This window comes from Falco biarmicus, chromosome Z, assembly GCF_023638135.1.
Source record: "Falco biarmicus isolate bFalBia1 chromosome Z, bFalBia1.pri, whole genome shotgun sequence".
In the NCBI taxonomy this organism is placed as follows: Eukaryota; Metazoa; Chordata; class Aves; order Falconiformes; family Falconidae; genus Falco; species Falco biarmicus.
The window spans coordinates 18,126,756-18,148,364 of NC_079311.1; the positions used below are offsets into that span (position 1 = coordinate 18,126,756).

The 21,609-nt window shown below is 35.1% G+C and overlaps 1 protein-coding gene across 1 annotated transcript in view; it reads left to right on the forward strand.

The window, feature by feature from the left end:
* The window catches only part of AP3S1 (adaptor related protein complex 3 subunit sigma 1), a 35,242-nt gene extending 13,843 nt beyond the window's left edge, over positions 1–21,399 (forward strand). Inside the window, exons 4-6 of the mRNA XM_056324875.1 lie at positions 1,146–1,217; positions 10,079–10,186; positions 20,123–21,399. Of these exons, the coding sequence (XP_056180850.1) occupies positions 1,146–1,217; positions 10,079–10,186; positions 20,123–20,251 (309 nt within the window). The 3' untranslated portion in view covers positions 20,252–21,399. The remainder of the gene's footprint in view (positions 1–1,145; positions 1,218–10,078; positions 10,187–20,122) is intronic.
* Positions 21,400–21,609: the final 210 nt, after the last annotated feature.

Sequence of the window (21,609 nt, forward strand, 5' to 3'; positions counted from 1 at the left end):
TATCACATAAATTGCAGCCTATTTACTGGTCATTAATAAATGATCTGTAAATTCTTACAGAAAATCTTCTTAATTTTGAGGATCCGAAGCTCTCAAACTCAAGTATATGTTTAACTTGGAGGTCATGACACACCTCATCTAAGTCAGTAGGTGTTCTCTGTTGCATAAAGGAACTTGTGCTTATACTTCCCTAGGACTGGAATCTTTTGTCAGCACTCACCACAAGCACATGGTGATTTGCATTTGGGAGCATTAGGAGTGTAAGTACAGTCATCTTTTCATTGTCTGGCCTAATTGGGGCCTGGGATGCTCTTGATGTGCCAAAAGTGGCTAACATGAGTACCAAGGAATCTGTTACAGAAGCACCCAGAGCGGGGTAATGTGCAGTCCATATCTGGCAGAGATCAGTGGCTGGACTTCAGCAGGTGCTATGGTTTTTTTCTGCTTTGTGCACTCACATTCTAGATTCAGGGAGAGGTTATTTGACTGGGTACAAACTGCTGGACTTCTCTAAATTTATGTGGTGTTATGCCTGATAGGATCAGCAGGTGTGACATTAAGACAGCTACCTTTTTCCTTGGTCCATCCTGGATTCAGGAGGTCTAAATCAGGTGAAAGCTGCTGTACTGTTGCTGGAAGTTGTAATGCTGACACTTGCATGATGCTGACAGTTTGTTTGCATTACACATGTGCCTATGTGTGGCAAAGTTAACAGTAGTCTGGATGACCAGGAGATGCCTGCAGTATAGTAATGGTTAAAAATAATAATAATACTGAAAAAAAACCCTAGCTGATTGTTGCTTAATAATTGGGCTCTAATGAAATGGAAAGGAACACTGAATCACAGCTGAGAAAATTGAAGCATATATGATATTGCTGTTTTTTCAAGATGTAACTATTATTTAAAACTGTGACTTTTAGCAGAGTTATAACATAAACTGACTTGTGCTTAATGGTTTTGCCCTCTACAGATAACATACTGTTGACATAACAATGTTAACTACATAATTTCTATAGATGCTTTTAATGCCTTAAAATCTGCCCAGTGTTTACTTTCTGCATTTGCTTTTGTTAAACCTCACACCTGATGGAGCTATTGAGTTTCTGTTAAAGCTTGACCTCAGGCTTTTTTTTTCTCTTTTCAGGTATTTGTGGAAACATTAGACAAATGCTTTGAAAATGTCTGTGAACTGGATTTAATTTTCCATGTAGACAAGGTACTGTGGTGAGCTGTCATAATACTTCTTGTCAAGTAAAATGTTAGGTTCAAATGGCACTTGATATTAAACTCTGCAGTGATTCTTTTATTGTCAGTGAAATCTAGACAATTTCTACCAACATACTGTTTTTAAGACTTAAAAGCTGCTATGGTGGAACATGTATTTCTGAGGAAAAATAAAATAATGCAAGAGCTCTTTGTAGTGTTACTGCATATATAATTGTCAGATTGGAGACATCTGAATATTCCCAGAGTAGGACTTAGTTTCAAGAAATAATTTGTTCTGTTTTGTTTATGGTTAGGTGTTATATTACTCAACTGAAGTTATGGGGTTTTTCCAATTATGGCTGGCAGTTGCCTTTCAAATGCTATGATTGTGTAATTTAAATACTGTGTGGATCTTTTTCTTCTAAATCAGAAACAGACATCACATCTTTTTTCAAACATTTAGAAACAATCTTGTTTGAATATTCCCAGCTATCAGGAACAAGTATTTTGTTTATTAACCCAGTTTTCAGAAATGCTATTACTGTAGTAACGTTTCATTTAAAAGGATATACCTAAAATGCTAAGAATTGACTATACAGAATTTATTTCTTCAGTTGCATTTTGTGCCTACTCTTGCTTTCTGTGCAGTCACCTTTCCCCATCTGTGAACATCTTTTCGCATCAACAGCAAAAGACACAAAAACAAAATAAGACAAAAAACACTAAAGTGAAGTAAAAATAGCAACAAATATCCATTTGGATAATTGGATAAATAACCATTTGAAACTGGCTGAGTTTGTTTCAAAATTGGGAAGTTATTTTGGAAAAAACACCTGTACCTTGACCAGGCAGTGAAATGCAAATTACCTTGAGTAGGTATTTTGAACTGATACTGTGCTCATGAAAAGCCATTACGATTTCTAGCCTGGCTGGAACATGTTAGCTTTTTCTAAAATGGCAGGTTAAAATACAAAAGAATTTATGAGTTGTTTAGATATTGGCTTCTGAGCTTAAAGAACCCAAATACTGCCATCATTTTGTGGTAAGAAGTTTGATCTTTACCTTTAGCTGTGGAATACTTCAGCTGCTACGCAGTCCAAGCTGTTGCTCTGTAGCATGTTTCATTCAGTAGCATTCCTTAACATAAGTAGTCTTTTACACTTTATAGGAGAAACATCTTTCCAATAAATTGTAGAGAACTTACATGCTTCAGAATGTTGAATTTTTTGAAGAATATTTTATTTTGTATCAGATATAGATGATATTTTCTTCTTGAAAACTATTTGTCAAGTGGAAGCTAAGATTTAAGTGTTTTATTTGATTTACCAAGAAACTGCATGAGAATCCCATTAAATCTTGAAGCTATGATTTTCAAACTCTGAGGAAAATGTGAACCCTAAATACTAATTAAATATTTCAGAAAATGTAACCCATTTCCAAAATATAAGGTCAGCAAAACCTTGAGTGAAAAAAAATTTTAGCATGGTGCTAACCACTGCAGTAATTTTTAACTTGAGTGTAAGTCAGCAAAAGAATACAAAACAGAAACCTGAACTTACACAGTAGCGCAAGGTTACTACCAGCAGTACTGTAGCATTAGTTGTGCAGTTATGACTAATCTCATGCCATCTCCATTCTGCTTTTTTTTTTCTTCCAGTGTAATTGGTTTGTAAGGCTTACTTTATACCACAACATAGGATGAAAACATTTGATTCAGTACAGTTTAAGTTCATTAGTATTCTTGTAGATCTGTAAGAAAAAAACCCAGGAAGATGTATCTGTGAGAATGAAACTGCAGCATTAAATTCTCTCTAAACTGCTGGGAAGTTCACTTTGTCAAGCAGCAAAATTAACTGAGTCTTCTGAGTTATAACACAATGACTTTCTCTTGTCAGATATTCGTGGCCTGGCTTGTTAATAAATTTCAAGTGTGCAACAGGGAAAACCAGCAACTGCTGCTGGATGTTTTGTCTAAACAGAGTCTTAGTTATAGTGGATACTTACATGTGGGATGTGTCTGGAGCAAAACATTTCAAATATTTGCATTTTGAGCGGCCTGGTGTTGAGAAGAGTGAGGATGTGACTAATCTATTTGGATGAGAGTTGATCTGTGTCTTCAGTTCTTGATGTAGTTGTGGAAGGTAACTTTATTTCAACCCTCTTGCTAGAATGGCCTAAAAAACAAGAAAGACCTTTCTTGTAAAAAAATTATGTAGCATTTAAGAGAGTTAAAACTGTGTAATCTCAACAGCTGTTGCCTCTTCAGTAGCATTTTATGTGGCATTTCTATAAGGAAACATTTACCTTCATCAGGCAGCCATCATTATACAGGACCCAGTGATGGCTTATAGTAACCTGGAGCCAAGAGAGATGCTTATTCAAGAAGACTATTGGTATAGTACTAGAAATTGATTTGGAGAGAGGTATATAGGTGGGAATTAAATAGTGTTTTTTGTGTGCTGTAGCAGGGTGCTGGGAAGTGTAATTTGTACAGGAGAGAACTGAGCATTTTTACAGATGAGCTGTATTAAAAACAAACTTGCTATAGCTGGAGCAAAACGTTTGAAGAGAAGGAGCTTTATTTCAGTCCTGTACTGATTCCTACACTGAGTCCAGGGGTGTAACACTTTCTGATGGAAAAGATGTCACGGAAAGCTACTGTAAACATCTTTTACAACTAAAATATTAGAATATGTTCAGTTAGGGATGTAAGGAAATACTTCTATTTTTCCACAAGATTTTGGCACGTAGTGAAATATCTCTGGGAGTATCATGATCTCTTCCAAGAGTTTGTCTGACCAGAACAGTGAACCCTCCAGAATCAGATTGCAGCTTAAAGACAAGAAAACATATTTGCCAGATTTTCCTGGGAGAGTTTTTTCTTGATGCATTCCTTCTTCACATTTATGAAAGCACACATTCTTGCTTTTAGACAGCTCATGGAACAGAAGTAGAACTCTTGATTTTTGTAAAAGCACCTCAGAATTCTTACTACAATGGAAATTTCAGATTTTGAAAAGGTGATGGTCTCAACAGTCTGATCTCTTTTAGAATATAAATGTAAGAGGTGTACTCCATGTGTCTTCAGTTTTTCTTAGACACTATTTTGAATACACTGTTGAAGTGTATTTTGCACTTCATTGCCACTTAATGCTTTTTAATTCAGAAATTTTTTTGTTTATTTAGGAAAATAATTAGTGATTTTTTTAGTTAGAAAAAGTAGAGAAAATAAAATGGTTTTGATAAGTTAATATGTATTTGTAATGAAAAATAAAAAATAGTATTAAAAATGTGTGTCTTGCTACTGCTTATGTCTGGGCAAACTTGCTAGTACTGTTTTATTCTTATAGTGTATTTAAGAGAAGGGAGTAAATCGATTACAATGTTTACATAATATTATTAGTCATAGTTGTGATTTCCTTTCATTACAGATTAGTGAGTAAAATTAATTGTATTGTTATTTGGAAAATCGTCCCTTTAGAAGAAAAATGAGGCAAGACAAAAAAATGGTTAGCTACTGTGTCAGTTCATGCTTTATAAAGATTTCTAAATACTGCTTGTTAGACTTCCATATTACATACTAAAAGCAGGGAAAAAAAATAGTTAAACACGATCCAAGGTTGGAACAGTTTGCATGGAAGAAGTTGTTAAATATTCAAGATACTAGAGGCAGGGAAGTAAGAAGTGTATTGAAAAAGTGTTAAAGGGTCCGAAGAAAATAACAACTCTTGTTTCTCAGGAATAGAGAGCAGCAGGATATTAGATGACATTTCAGGAAGTACATTTGAAATAAATAAAATGCGTTTTTTGTGATTGATAATTAAATTACAGAATGTCCAATTTTATCATAGATACCAAGAATATTATAAATAGGTTAAAAAGTAATAAGATGTGTTAACCAAAGGAAAATCTGGCAGGGGTTATAAAATACAATAATATAGCAAGAGACAGCAAATAAACTGTGTTTCAGGAGTCCTTAAAATGGGGATATTTGGAAACAGACAGTTTATGTCAGGATAGATCATACTCTAAAGATTTCTTGCATAATTTTTTTGAGTGTCAACTGGTGAATTTTTGAAACCAGATAATGAACTAGGTGGATTTTGCTTTCTGATTTAATAAAGCCTTTTAAGCATGCGTGAGTGTAACTATGCTACACTTGAGAAGTAGTAAGTGTTAGTATGCTCCTGAGCAGTTTTATAATCTCATAATCTGTTTTTTTATGAGGTTGGCTGATGCAAGACCATTGTATCTAGAAATGCAATGAATTGGTCTTTCCTAATTTCAAATATATATACACACACGTGTTTTTTTTTTAATTTCCTATTCATATATATATACACAGACATTTTTAGTACAATTAATATTGCTGACATATGCATTACACTTACATAGTCTCTAATTCTTTCTGTATAGCTTTTCCTGAAAATTTGGATTTCCTGCCTATAATGGATAGAGCAAGGTTCTGCTCTGAAGCATTTGTTTTTACCAGTGAAACTTTCTCCACATCATGAAGTACCACGTTTTTACCATAAAATTCTAAGAGAATTCTATTATAGACCTAGGGAGGTGCCTGGTACAAGGCGTTGCTCCCAGCAGGGTCAGCCATGGGGGTCAGACCGGGCTGCTCAGGGAGGGAGGGAGCCTGCACAGCCCCTGGGCAGCCTGTGCTACCGCCTTGCCTGCCTGTCCTCCTGGAGAAGTGAGTCTTAGTCTCTCCTGTCCCTTGCCTTTCTCCCATGCCCTGCTGAGAAGGTCCCACTCACTGACAGTCCCTTGTAGGCACTGGTGGCTGCTGTTAGGTACCCCAGGCGCCACCTTGTCCAAGCTGATCCAACCCTGCTGCTCCAACCTCTCTGCGCAGGACAAACTCACTAGTCCCAACAATTTTAGTGGCTCTCTGCTGGACTCACTCCATTTATTGATGTCTTCCGTCCACTTGTAGGCCCTAGACTGGACACAGTGTTGTTCTAGATGTAGTCTAATAATACATTATATATTTACCATGTCAGTAGCCCTCTAGAGGAAAAAATTACATCTGTTATGAGTAGTGTTGACAGGACTGTAAATGCTTACCTTTACCTATTGTGGAGGGAAATAGTCACTAAAACTGGCATAATTTCATTACATTTCTTTTTAAGGGCACCTTGCAATCTATTTCAGAGAAGCCAGAGCACTTGTGAAAACTTAATCAAATGCTCAATCTCTTATTTTGTTATAGGTTTCGTATAGAGTTCAGCCTGTTATTTTAGAGCTTCAGCTCTCAGTGTTTCAGAGTATCATGTGTATCATCACATCATGAGTGATGCCTCAGTTTATCAGTAAGCTGTTTTAGAAAGAGATTACCTGAGAAAAGCGGTGTCTTGGTTTAACCCTGGCCGGTAATTAAGTACCACGCAGCTGCTTGCTCACTCTTTCACCCTGAGGGATGGGGAGGAGAGTTGAAAGGAATGTAAAACTTAAGGGTTGAGATAAGAACAATTTAATAATTGGAATAGAATAAAAATGAAAGAACAATAATAACGATGATAACAGTTGCAATGAAAAGTGGAAGGGAGAGAATAAAAAACAGAGGGAAAAGAGGAAAGGAACATGCGGTGCTCAATGCACCTGCTCACAACTGGCCAACCAGTCCCTGAGCAGCGACCTGCCCGTCCCATCCCAGCCAACCCGCCAGGTATGGTATCCATACCAGGCATGCCGTCCCATGATATGGAATACCTCTTTGGCTAGTTCGGGTTGGCTGACCTGACGGTGTCCCCTCCCAGTCCCTTGTGCTCCTCCAGCCTTTTTGTTGGCAAGGCCCAACGAGCTGAAAAGTCTCACATCAAAGCCAAAACACAGCACTGCACTAGCTCCTGAGAAGATAATTAAGTCCATCCCAGCTGAAACCAGGACAAGAAGTCTCTTTTTTTTTGTTGTTCGTAAAAACATAACTCATTATTTTTTGTTTTATTTTAAAACAAATTAATAACCTGTAAAGATCAAGATTGCTCTTCTTCATTCTTTTGTTCTGTCCTACTAGACTTCCACAGCCTGTTCCATGAAGTTCTCTGCTCAGCAAGTCGGACTAATCAGGAACGTATGGAGGTGTCACTTCTTGCCACTTCAGTCAGAAATACATGTGAATTATTCCTGTGCTTTAAATGAAAGGGCCAAGTTCTATACTAAAGTTTTCAAGAATGTTAAGTGGAAATTGAATTAAATTCCTTTGCTTCTCCAGGATGTAGGCTGGAATTTAGACTCTTACGACTTCTCAGTGCAGTTTCAGGTATCCTCCACAAATTAAAACATATTCTTCAACAATGGAAATATTTTTTTGACTTTGAAGTGAATAGTTTCTGAATTTTGGGGCTACCAGTTCAGGCTAAAGTTAAGCTGGAATTTCTTCCTTGACATCACCAGCTCTGCCAAAAAGAGCAAAATGAGAAATACTCCTCTAAAATCTGGACGTGATGACTGTGGTTGCTGTTTTGGAGCCAGGTGCATTTATGCATTGCATAAAATTCAAATCTATTAATCTGCAGCAGCAAGTGATGGTGTTTGCATTGTTACACTGCATTTTTATTGAAAGATGGAAAAGAACCATGTCATAGTAAATTCTCAGATTAGATAAGACTAGCCAGAAAATTTTCCACTTCTGTAGGGAGAAATGAACTGTTTGTTAGTCCTGTAAGTCTGTATAATGCCCATTCAGAAACCAGAAAAATCCCAAAATTTCATAGCATGTGAAAAATACTTCTTTAGTAAATTATTGATAAAATATAACCAAAATCATCAGATAAATTTATGTATTGTTATAAATAAATGTATTATGAAGATCTCTGTAGGTTTTATGTTTTGTTTTTGGTGGCCATGCATATTGTATTAGCTAGTCTTCCTATATTCTGAGGAGAATGCCACATGGCTTACAAGTTGTGGAGTAGTCAAGAAAGCTTGCTAAACGTGTGCGGAAGCTTAAAAACATCACTGATCTTGGAATGGAGTGTGATTGTGACTGAAGCTGCAAATCTGTCTACTTCTACTCCCTAAGGAATTATCAAATCTAATACTGTGTTGATTAATAAACTGTGATTCTATAACATCTTTAGACAGGCCTCTTTAAAGTTGCATACTTTATAACCATCGCCAGTGGCAGAGATTTGTTGTCCTCTAAGTGCTGTTAGTGGTTGTTGTTAACCTTCTAGTTAAGGAAAAATAAAAAACCATTTTTGTGTCTCTTAATTTTTTTTATAGTAGCTTCCATATTAAAATATTTGATATTTTCTTTTTGATACTAACAACACTTTAAGTTAACTTCTTACATCATCAGCTTATATTATCAAGTCTTCTGTATGAGTAAAATTGAGAACTGCCTGGAAAATCAATATTTTTCATGTGATTCTTCACCAATTTGTGACCAAATGCAAATGTAAATTTTTATTTTATTTTATTTTAGTATTTCAGGTAGCCTATACACTGTATTTGCTAACTCCTATTTGTGTACAGCTATAAGCTGTTTCCTTATGCTATGAACAAGTAGCAGTAAATAGTGGTGATGTCTTTCAGTGTATTTGGATTGTCAGTGTGGAGTAAATTAATGTTAGATTACCATGTCTTTAGCTTTTAGCTGATTGTGATGTTAAAAGCTTTTCAATCCACTTAGTAACAAATCAGGAGAATTATTGGCACCACTTTGAAATTATGCTTTTTATCTTGGTATGTTATGAGGGACATATATATGCCAGGAATAAGAATGGCTCACTAAGGATTGTTGGTCTTTCTCATAAGTATTTGATTCTTAAAGCTATATTGAGCAGCAGTAGGCAGAGAGGAAGAGCTATTTTCAGCCTCTAAACACATTCATTGTAAGTTTCTACAGAAATATACTAATGATTTCTCAGGGGAACAAGTCTTCAATCTCATTTTTGAGATGGCACAGAATTGAGAAGTGTAGTGGGTTTTGATATATTACCTGCAACTTGCCTTTGGCATTGTTTGATTCAGGCATTTATTTCTATCCTTGATCGACAGAGAAATTGTAGTAATATCCAAAATAGTAGCACAATTTTGCTTTGAAGTCTCAGATTGTGCAATGTGTTTATATCAGAAAAGTAATAAAATGTTCTTTCAGAATTATAATGGGATTAAAATATTATACATTACATATAAACTCTGGATTTTTCCTAGAAAGTATGTGGAAGCATGCTTTTTTTAAAAAGTCTTTAGTGCAAATACAGACTCCGAAGCAGAGATCCATGAATGTGAGCTTTGCATCCCCAGATCAAGGTGGCAGGGAAGAGGGATATTTAGACACACCCATTTCATTCATGTCTGCAGCTGGCTTATGTAGTCTTTCAGTTAGTCCTAGCTGTCAGTCTAGTCTCGGATGCTGAAGACTCCCTGTTTATCGTAAAAAGTACATACTCAAGTATGGGTCAGCTCAGGCATGTTAATTCTACTTCTGAGCCTAGTCTTTGTACCCATGGCGGGTGAGCATCACTGCTTCTCTCTTCCTTCATAGGTGTAGCCCAAAGTAGTTTTTACACATATATTTGTGAGCAGTTTGTTTTATCTTGTAGAACCTGCTCCTGAGAGGTATTACCGCTATTGATACTAACTAGAATTCTTGTTCCAGTCCTTGGATAGAAAGCAGGTACTTAAATAAAGATGAATGTGAAAGTTTCTTCTAGCATTGATAAGTGAAGAAGATACTGGAGAAATGAACGTCAAGTTACAAGCTTTGTTCCCAAATGGGTTTAAATAAATTGCTGACATTAATTAAGTCACTTACAGAAAGCAGGCGTTCCTGTATGGAGGAATCTATATATCATCTGTCAAGGTGCATGTAGGACACTTTACATTTAAAAAATTTCTTTTGGTCTCTTTTAGGTCCATAATATATTGGCTGAAATGGTCATGGGTGGAATGGTTTTGGAGACCAACATGAATGAAATTGTCACTCAGATAGATGCTCAAAATAAACTGGAGAAATCTGAGGTAAGAGTGACATGCTGTGTAGTTTCTAAACTAAAACATAGTTGTAGTACATGCATGCTACATGATATTGTTTGTCCTTCAGTAGCATACTATATACAACTGCTTGTTTATAATGCGAAAAATTGACAATTATTGTCAGCTTAGGATGTCGTACCTTTCATCATAAGTAATAATCGCTTAGAGTTGCTGCTGATTAGTTTTTGCAATTTGTATCTAATAGCACTGTGCACTGTTGCTATTGAGATACTTCCGCAGTTTAAGCTTCTCTTGCAGAAGGCATGTTATTTGTAGTGTATTTATTATGCTGGACTACTGACTATAACACTTAAATGAAATCAGATCTAAACCAAAGGGTGTATACAAAGACGACATATATCTGTCTGCAAGCATGTTTCTGGCAGCTAAAATAAAACAGCAGCATATTTAGTGTCTAATACTGCAACACAAAGTAATAAACTGATCTGGAATGGACTAGCTAAAATTTAAAGCCTAGTTTTAGTAATTTCAAGTAAAAAAGAATTCTGCCATTTTGATAATCTGAACATTTGGTCTTCAGTTGAGTAGATTCAAGTGAGAAAGTGATATTCTGTATATGCCCGTAACAATCTGGGTGAGGGATACTCACCTAAGTTGTGGGAGTCCTTTTTGAATTCAACAATCGTTGAATCTGTGTTTAGGAAAGAAACTTAGACTAAAAAGGATTTTAGAACTGCTTTAGCTATCACACAGAATATTACGGTTCCTTTAACATAACCACATGTCTTGTAAGCCAGAATACTACTAGCACATCTTAGCTAAGTCTGTGATTGATTCTTACTGATGAGAGTATTTCCATAGAAGAATGCATCATCTGATTTTTGAAGCATAATACTCAAATTTCGAAACAAACCTTTGCTTGAATTGGAGACTTTCTCTAAAGTTGAAGTTGGCTGAGTGGATTGAAATATTGCAGGTGGCATAAAGATGAAGTAAATTGACATTTTTAGGAGAAGACCAAGAGAACTTCCTAGTCTTCACTTAAGTGCAACAGAGAGAAATGAATGCTTCAGGTTTTTTGTGGTACAATGTATACTGTTCTCCTAATTCTGCACCACCTCAAGTCTTTTAATGCATTTAATTGTCTGTTTTGCACAACTTCCAAACTGTATCCAAGAACAGGACAACACTGTATGAAAAACAGGAAGAAGCTAGATATGATAAGATACAGTGCCTAGCAATGTACATCCAGAAGGACAGTATTGTAGATAATGTAGGTGTCCAAAATGTTAATTTTAACATTTTTCTCAAACCCAGAATGAGCCATTGATCACAAAGATTAATATTTGGAATTATTCTCATAATTTTTTACTATATTTGAACAACTTCTGTATATATATGTTCTTCTTTATTTGATGGAAAATAACATAGTCTCCCAAAAGCTGAACCTACTGAACAACTATTTTCTACCCTGTATTATGTGCATATCAGTTTTACCTGAAAGCTTTTACTTAAGGTATTTATTCTTAGTTGTGTGAATTCTGTTACCAAATCAACTGTAGACCAGTCTCTGACTAGTCAACTGAAACTCATCGATTCAGTGCAGCCTGTTGCAATACTTGCTGTGTTCCATTATTCATCAGTAAGTCATTCTTTTAACATGCTCTTGGTATAAAAATAGGTGGTAGAAGATATAAAAAAACAAGTAGAGCGCAGACCATATGCAAGGCAAATAGGAACCTGTTCCTTTACGTTCAGCAATGAATTATAGAAGGTAAAGAAGTAGCAGTGGTAAAACACTTGGTGACTGGGATGGAGTAGAACATTTCAGTCTGCTCACCACAAATGAATTTTTTTTGTTTTTGTTAGCTCAGTGACTGTTTCTTTTCAAATTTAACAGTTACTGTAATGCTGAGATACTTCAGAATACCTGGTAACTACCTCCTCAGTTCATTAATCATTTGTTTCATTTATAGTCACAGAAATTTCCTGATTGCTATTTCTTTTATCCTTTTGTCTTTTTGATCAAGTTCGTAAATTTTTCAACATGTCTTTCCTAAACATGTATTTTCAAGATACAAGCAAATCCAGTACATGTAAATCAAATCAGTAACAACTTGATATTTTTGAATGCTGGTCAGTAAGAAATCAAAACTAGTGGATCTTATTAGTTTTCTTTAATTTAAAAGAAAATTATATTTAAAATTTAGAAATTACTATTGATATAGTCTGTAGTTCATAGGACTGCCGCCTATGCCACAGCAATCTAGCTTTAGTCTGTTTGGCTTGTTAGACCTCTCACAATTCTTGCGTTCATAAAGTAGCTGCTTTAAGTTTAAATTGCCTTTTTTATAGTTGAAATGATGAAGCTAATAAAGTTGTAACTGAGCTACGTTTTCAGAAGTGTTTTAAATTTTGTATTGTGTCCACCTGGCTTCCCTTAATATAAAAATTTAGCCTTTTGACATCAGGTATTTGTTTAGTGATGTGTTAGGTTTCTAAACAGGCTTTCAGTTAGAGTTTAGTGAAGAACATTGAATGCATTTATTAAATACACAAATATTTGAGCAAACTTAACAACTCAAAGAATCTGTTAATCTCTGTTTAAAGCATTAATTATTTAAACCACTATGAGGGAGTCCCTAGCTTTGATTTCTGATTCAGCTTTTACATTGCTTGGATGGGCTACACAGGAAATTCTATTTCTACCCTGAGAAATGTTGTCATAAATGCATTTCCCTACCTTTTAGTTTAGTGTTTATCTGCAAATGGATTTCTGGTCAATCCTTCTAAAGAAAAAGATCATTGTGATTAAGGGAGGGAATTTTTGGGAGAGGGGTCATTGGGATTTTATCTGAAGCCTGTGGAAGTATTGTAGGTAAACCTGGGCTACCTCTGCTCTATTTGGAGTGTTCAACTGCGTGTGATTTAGACTTTTAAGTTGGACCTCATTTTTCCGAACCTCCTGATCTTTTCTAGCTCTTTCCATTCTTCTCTCTTACAGACCTTTATCTTTCAGTCTCCCAGACAGGACAGGTAGACAAAGGTATTGCTGACTTTTAGAAAAAATGTACTTTTAACAAAAAGGGAAAGCAAAATGATGTCAAAGGCAATAAATTATGTAGGCCAGACTCAAAAATTATGTGTAAAAATACCCATACTAGTCCTTGTAGCCTACTTTTTGTGCTAGTTTCTTCTTGTAGTTCCCTCATCTTTTTATTGGCTATAGTGTATTTTACTAGCTTTCCATTGACGTCATATTTTTTATTTTATTTCTCTTCCAGCATTTTATAACTTAACTTTTCTTTGTATCATTGTTTAAGAAACAAAGGAATATGAACTTCTATGAATATTACAAAAAACCCTGCAAAACTAATCTGAATAAAAACTGAACACACAGATAACAAAATACGATGTGATGACATAATAGAAATAGCTTCCTTATTGGGAAAATTTTATACCTGGTAATCTAAAATAGGTAATATGAACTCCTTTGCTTCAGTATTTAGTATTTCCAAATGAAGACAAAAAACCTTTACTTGCTTGCAAAGAGAAGCTTCAGAGTAAGCATCAGGTGAACAAAACATAGGGGAAAAAAAACACCCCAACATGCAAACCAACAAACTCAAATAGTTTTATACATACAGAATAAAATTACCAGTGCAATTTGTAAAGGTTATGTAGAAATACCAAAGTTGATCTTTCAACCATAAGTATATCAAGCATAAAATGAAATGAGAAGGGCTTTCAGTATGTACTTAACTTCAGATGTACATTTGCTGCCCTTGCAATCTGAATCCCTGGATTTTGCTTTAAGATATCTTGGTAACTGCAATCACTGAACATGAGTATTAACAAGGAACTGGAAAAGGATGAGGAAAATGTATATTTGAAGTTCAGTTTATGGTCATTGTCCCCTGTCATTTGCTGTTTGATACATTTAGTTCAGCTCAACAGTTTGAATGTCCATCAGTGTTAATTGCAGTACTCAAAATTCATTTCCACTCATTTTAAGTATCTGTGTATTCAAACCATAGGTATTTTAAGTAGCTGGAACCTTAAGCAGATGAAGTTTATTTAATTTATTAATAGCTTGCTCTTTTTGCATTATCTTTCTAGGATAATGTAATACCTGTAATATTTAACAAATATAATTCTGTAATTGGATTTAGTAGCACAAAGCTATAAAGTATTCGCTAAGAATATTTTTGGGTAGTATGAAACATTTTACCTAAATTTGAATTATGCTATAGCACATGAAGAAAATTAAGCAGATGACCTTCCTCTGCCTAATATCTCAACACTTGTAACATAATCTGTATTTCATTTGAACAGTAGGAAACTTAATTTCTGATTTGGTTTGGTTTTTTGGTTTGTTGGGTTTTTTTTATTTGTGCAAAGCTACTTTTCTTTTTCTCTGTTCTGCTTACACATACTCTGTTTTTATTTTTGGGTCTGGCAATGAAAAATAAACAAACAAATAATGAATCATTCCCATCCATTACTCTCTTTGTGATTCAAGTGCTTAAAATCTCTAAGAGTATGTCTTAAGTCTTATCTGTTTGGCCTCATTTTGATATACTTGCAGACTTCATTTTGTTTTTTCTCTAATTATGTTCATTTCTTTAACTTCATAAGCAGGGGACATGATCATTCCTTTATATTATGTATTGCATCCTTTCATGATTTCATAACCCTGCTGCTTTGAAGTCATACTTGTTCTGGAAAGAAGCATTGGTATGAAACACCAGCAGCAGAGAGGTCCTAGTACCTCCAAAATATCTGCAAAAGGGTGGCTTATTTTGCAAAGTGTTAGCCTTCATTATTTTGTTTTCCAGTAGGCTGTATATTTTTATATGCTTATTTTAGTGATCGCTAGCTCGGTGTAAAGTTGTTTGGTGTGGTGGATTGAATCTTTTTTTTTTTTTTTTCTTTCCTATTTGTATCTGCATATTAAATACGTGCACAATACTTCTCCAGATGATTTGGATTTCTTTCTAAAGAGTAAAACATTGCTGGGATCACTTTCATGTGAAGTTACCAGTGGGGCATTCTGAGAAAGCATGATGATAAGAAAATTGATTCCTATAGTGATAAATAATGACCTAAGTAAATGAACAATAGGTCATATTTCTCACTTGATAGATTAGGACCAGTAGAATAGAAGTTCTGTTATTAAATATGTCTATTTCAGTCTTTTAAATAGCATTATTGTTTTGCATATGTGGCATTGCTCTTTCACTCTAAAAGTATATGAACATGTTTACAAGCATTTTTTGTAGTAACTGCTACAGCATTTCAATATTAAAGCACAACTTTCAGTAATGAATGAAATTGAGAATACAAAGCAGCTGTGGCAAAAATGTGGTGTATTGGCTTGTTGTAATACCAGCTGTATGCAATTCGTACTGTATTTCTGAAATTTCATTAGTATGTCTTCAGAAGTTTCATTTTCACTTGTTTAAGTCATTTGCTTGCTGTGACGAGACAGTTCCATCATTCACTGCATGTTTAAAGCTTGCTACGTGTTTTGGGTTTTTTTCCAAGTGAAACAGTTTTTTCTTTGCACCTCACCAACTTACCTGCTGAATTACTTGATAGAAAAGGCAGTTGAAACTTGTCCAGTTTAATGTTACAATGATGGCTCTTTTAATCAGGTACCTCTATAAAACTCCTTAAAAGCACCGTGGTCTGGAAGTACTTCTTGTAGTACCTTTATGTTTCTAAATACAGTTTTCACTTTCTGTAGAAGAAAAGATAAATAAATGGAAGGACTACATACTAGTTCACTGTTTCACCTGCTAAAAAGGAATGCTAAAGCATTCAGATAGAATAGCATTTGAAATAATGTATTAGTTACCCAGTTTGGGAGTTTAAATATTTTTTAGTCATTTTATCCATCAGACATCTTTTGTGAACTGTTTGCTCTCCCTTAGAAATACTGTATTGTCTGTATTGTGCTTGATAGGGTTGACATTAATTGTGATAAATGGCATTCTATTATGCATAATATGTATACATTGAATTATAAGCCCACTTAATATAGAGAATTACAGGAGAAGATAATGTAATAGTTTGAAAATCTCTACTCCAGCATATGATAGTGGAAGACAATCTTGCTGGCAAAAAAAAGAGGTAATCTGAAATTTGTAGTGCTTTTGTCAGGGATCTTTGCTGATCCTGATCCAGAATGGTCCTCGTGAAATGAGACTGTTGGAAGTCATGACTGTATAGGGGGGGTGGAAGGGCAATGGTCATGTCAATTGTGGTATTTGAAATAATTCTCAATTGTGTCTCCATTGAATCCTATGCCATTGGGGCGGGAGGCAGGGACTGTAAGTCTGTGTAAAGAGGATAGCTGCAGGTAGGTAAAAATAATGACCAGTTATACTAAAACTTTTATTTGTCCATTAAGAATAATTAACTTTCATTAATTTAGGGTAAGGAATCTCCATCCTAGTCACCTAGAAGGCATCTCTCTTTTGAATTACCAGCCATGCCTGTTTGTGTGGACCATGTCCGTCACTTCCAATATTTTTCTGGTTTCTCATTGTTTCAGTTACAAATTGTATAATTCATTGCTTTTGTTACTACTTTATTAGTATTTTCATCTTCTCTATGGAAAACAGTTTACATTGCCCCACTTTTGGTTTTGCGTAAAGAATTTTTCTCCAGTTACTGAATATAGAATTTAAAAGAACAAAATAAAAAGGAAATGCATTTTTTGTTTTATGTGATAAAACTTCACTGGTACTTACCTCTTGATTTCAAATTCTCAAATATAAAAAGGACAGTGTTGAGCACCTTCCTATTTTCTATACCGTTTTTTTAATAAATAGCAAGAAGTGGCAGTGTCTAACGCTGCTCCTTTAAGATACTGCAGATCCAGGGATGCAGATTTTGGATACTTGCATTTCTGAATACTTTTAGTGTTAGGTCCAGGTTTTCCCCTTCATGAAGGTATTGCAATTGAAACAGCCTCTGAAGTGAATGACCTGATAGATTCGGTGATGTTAAGGGAAACCAAGGAAAAAGAGGCTTTGAAAATGCTTTTTTGTACCTTTTTAGTTTTACTTAATCTGTACTTCTGAGAACTGGTAATTTGGATTATGTCAGGCCAAAGTGAGAGCAAATTAATTGATTGCATTAGAGATTTGAGATTTTTCCAAGCTTTCTCCTCTACCCCCACATGCCTTTCCCAACTTTGGCATGTCTCATATATGAGTGTTTGGCAGGGGCGTTGTTACAACAAATGACTTCATGGCTTTCTGGTTCTAGTTCCTGGTACTGGGAATCCTCCTGTGGCTAACATCTTCATACATGATATAAAAAGCTTAGTTCAAAATCAGAAACTTTATTTAGTTTTATTTTTGACTAATGGTTATGGTTTTGAAGGGAGGAGAACAGTAGGTAGGATTTTAAGGGGAAATCCTACATTGACTTGACCTTACATTTATAAGAGAGTAGTAAAAGGGAGAAAGCATTTTTTGGACAGCCTTCAGAAAGTAAGAGTTGTTGTTTGAGACGTATATGAGGTGTCTGGATCCTTTTCTGCGGTAGTGCAAGGTGGACACCATGGAAGTCAGGTGTACTACTCAGTGATTACACCTTGTAGTTGCAAAGAGTTTCAGTGGAGAGCAAGGATCTGAAAAGACTATAGTTTGGGCAGTAGTCACCTATCAGCATTGTTTAATAATCAAATATGACACAAACTTTTCCAGAAGTTCTTATTTTGTTTTGCTGTATTTCTTGCTCAGAATTCTTTTATCTGGAAATGCACTGGTTTCTTCAGTCTTTGACACTCATAATGTCCTTCCATTTCTACAGGTTTAGACTTTTGTTTAACCAGTTCTTAGCATGGTACTTTGTTTCTTGTGGATTCTTCCTTTTTACTGGGCCTGCAAGATGCCACACTCGAAAACCACAGTAGTTCTGAAAATCACTTCATGGTTTTTATTCTTTTTGAGTATTTTTAATCCTGCTTTTAAAACATCAAAATAAAAGTTGATTTTTGTACAAATTCAATAGAATTTGGAATATTAATGTCTTTTTCTGCAAATAAGAGCTTTTTTAAAATCTTCCAAGCCTTTTATTTTTTTCCCCAGCAAGAACACAAATTATTTGTGCGGTTTTGTGGCAAGCCTGAAGTAAAACCACACAGCTAATTCTAAATACACATAGAGAATCTCAGCTTTTAGGAGAAACATCTCCATACTTAAAATGAATTGTACCTTTTCTATGCAGCATCAAATACAGTAACAACTTAATTATTAGTATTTTTTTGATAGTCCTTAAAATAACGTTTTGAAGAGGTGTTCTTCAGAAGCAATAGGGAAGGATGGTGTTCTGTATGTCTTCAGACCTCTGAGCTGTCTATCACCTTTATTAGCATTTCAGTAATACACCCTAGTGTGTAAACTTGGCAGTTGATTTACCTAAAAGGAAGAACTGAATGGAAGTCAGTAATGAACTTACCTCTGTATGGTAAAACTTAATGTGTTCATACAGAAAGGCTCTGGCTTTAAATGAAGGGAAACTACACACGGTAGAGGACTTTAATACAGAATAAGTACGTCAATGTTTGATTTGGCATAACCACATTATTATGTAACGTTCCAGTGTGCCCTGGGGGATGCAGATATGCGGGACATCAGATTACTCCTCTTGGTCTATAGAAATGATCTCTCTGCGTGGTCTTTTATCACCAGCAAATGCAAGGTGTTTATCCTTTTATTTTAGGCTAAGCCACCTTGAAATGACTTATATATAAATAAAAATATATATGTATTCATTTAGATAAGCAATATAGTTCAACTGACATTTAGTAGCTTGTTACTTCGAGGTTACGTATTCTGAACCTGCAACCAGTGTTGGTCAACTGTGAACTGTATGTATTTTTAGAATAGGTAAGAGACAAACACAGCACATTGGACTTTAAATACCTCAAGATTGTCTGTTCTGTGATGTACACATTATGCACGCTTGGATAAGCCTGCTGTTCCTCCCTGCATACTTGTCCATCAAGTTGACATTGTTACCAACATCTCAGAATGAAGAACTTATCGAGACCAATGTGATGTAGATAAGCAGACACTTCTTTATTGATGGCCAGGTGCGTGAGTGAGTCCTCTCACGATCAACGCACACCAAGCTTCAAAATCAGACACCATATATAGAACTTATTCATACATATTCATTAAATATTCATGCATAATCATAATATTTCCCAAAAATCATTAACATACCCTTCTCCCAAATCTGATTCTGCACAGTAAAGGTTAGAAAAGTCTAGAGATGTGTCTGGGGTACAATTTGGGTAGGTGGTATATGAGCCGGTGGTCGCGATCTCCCCCTGCCAGAATTACCTTTTACTAAAGTTCACGATTTCTTGGCAGGTAACTCTTAAGTTGTTCCTGTCGACTCTCCCCAGTTCCCTTTAATTCTACATTCTGACATTTCAATGCATTCTCCCAGGCTACCTGTAAATACTGTATCCAGCTATCTTCGGTCATCTTGAGTCTTAAGTCTATTTTCTAAGTTCTCATCATTCCTACTAGGTGATTCTGACCTATTCTTTTGGCCTTGGTACAGGGCTGTATAGAGGATTTCATAGCAGCTTTTGTTGTGCAGCTACTAGTTTCATTAAAATATATTTCTTATTCCACTATATTTCTATTAAAATTATTTATTAAAATAAAATAAAGTTAATTCATTCCAACTTATTAGCAGATCTGTAACAACATTACATGTTTTACCATATAAAAAGGAATGTGTGAACTGTTTTCTCTATCTGGTTTATATTTCCAAATAACCCATTTCATTCCAAACACAATTACCATCTGGTCTTTCTAATTGTGTAACCATGGAAATACTTGAAAAGTTACTGTGTGTGTATATTCCTAGTGAGTCTTCTTGTGACCAGCTTTGTCTGACTTGAATTTTCCCTCACTTTATACACAGGCTGGTTTAGCAGGAGCTCCAGCCCGGGCTGTTTCAGCTGTAAAGAATATGAATCTGCCAGAGATCCCAAGAAATATTAATATTGGTGACATCAGTATAAAAGTGCCAAACCTGCCCTCTTTTAAATAACATGGCTACTCCAGGTAAAACGAAGGAAGAAATGTAATAACAGATTTACTGCATAATTGTTTACTGAATGAACAACATGTCTAACTTTTACTATTTGAATAAAACTCAAGGTACTGTATAGACATAATTTGAAACATCAGTGTGTGGAATTGAATGTTGCTTTTGTCTTATTTGTGAAATTAAAGGAAATGGATGGTCCCCACGTGATTTCTGAATTACATTCCTATGCCCTTGTAAGGCATATCACTGTGTCTGGGCTGCTGCAGTATTTTGGGAAAGTATTTAAGATGTCTTTGTATAACCTATAATGCTGAGGTTTTTTGTATATTCACTAAGGTCTATAATTAGTGCATTCCTTAACTACTACTGCTGCTTGTCATGGTTATCTAAGATATTGTTGCATGAAATCATTGAACTCTAGTTTTCTTTAAATAAAATCATAACCAACTGGACTTCTAAATACCTGTTTGTCTGAAACCTATTCTTCCAATAAATCATGTTATTTCCTATTCATGGAACAAATTGACTATGTATATAAATACTCTTGTAGCAAGCATTAATGTTGTAGTTTAATCTCTGAAGGAATTACACAGAGGTATTGTGTTGAACATACGGGCTCTACATTTCTCACAAAAGCTGTTCATTATTATTCTGAAGGAGAAACTGCATTTACTGAAGATCTGATGACTTCTGTTTACATACAGCTATTGAGAAGATACTCGCACAATCTGATAGACTTTCCTTAATGGTCTGACTTTGTTTTGGGAAAACAGATTGCTCTGTGTGTTGTGAGAAGTACAGAATGGGTTGAGTAGATTGCGCAGCTCAGAATTGTAAATGTGAGTGTATCAAGTAATGTGATAAAGAAAGGCACTCTGGAAGAATAAATGAGGAGGAGACTTTAGCAGGGCCTCTGTGCCTCATGACATTTGTGATCCTCTGCTTTGAGAATTACATTTATGAGATACTTAGTATTGTCAAGACCTCAGAAAATCCAAGTGCTATCACCTCTGTGTAAGATGTTCAGCTCTTAAACTCTTCTGTGATTTTAAAAAAAATAAAGGGGGTAGCGATTGATTTTTATAATTCTTAAACTCTGTGTGATGTACAAGTCTATTTAAATGATTAATAAAAGTATCATTGGGATATTTAAGAATTCCTGTAAAGTTTTCTTCTCCAAAAAAGTGTGCCATTAATATTGTGTATGAAAATACAATAACATTATGTCAAGGACAACACATTTCAGGACTAGTCTGAGAAGTCCTGTGTTACTTCAGAAATTTGGATTTGATATAAATAGAACATTCTTTTCCTTTTGAGTTGAATGTTGAGACATACCCCATAGGATAAACTTGGAA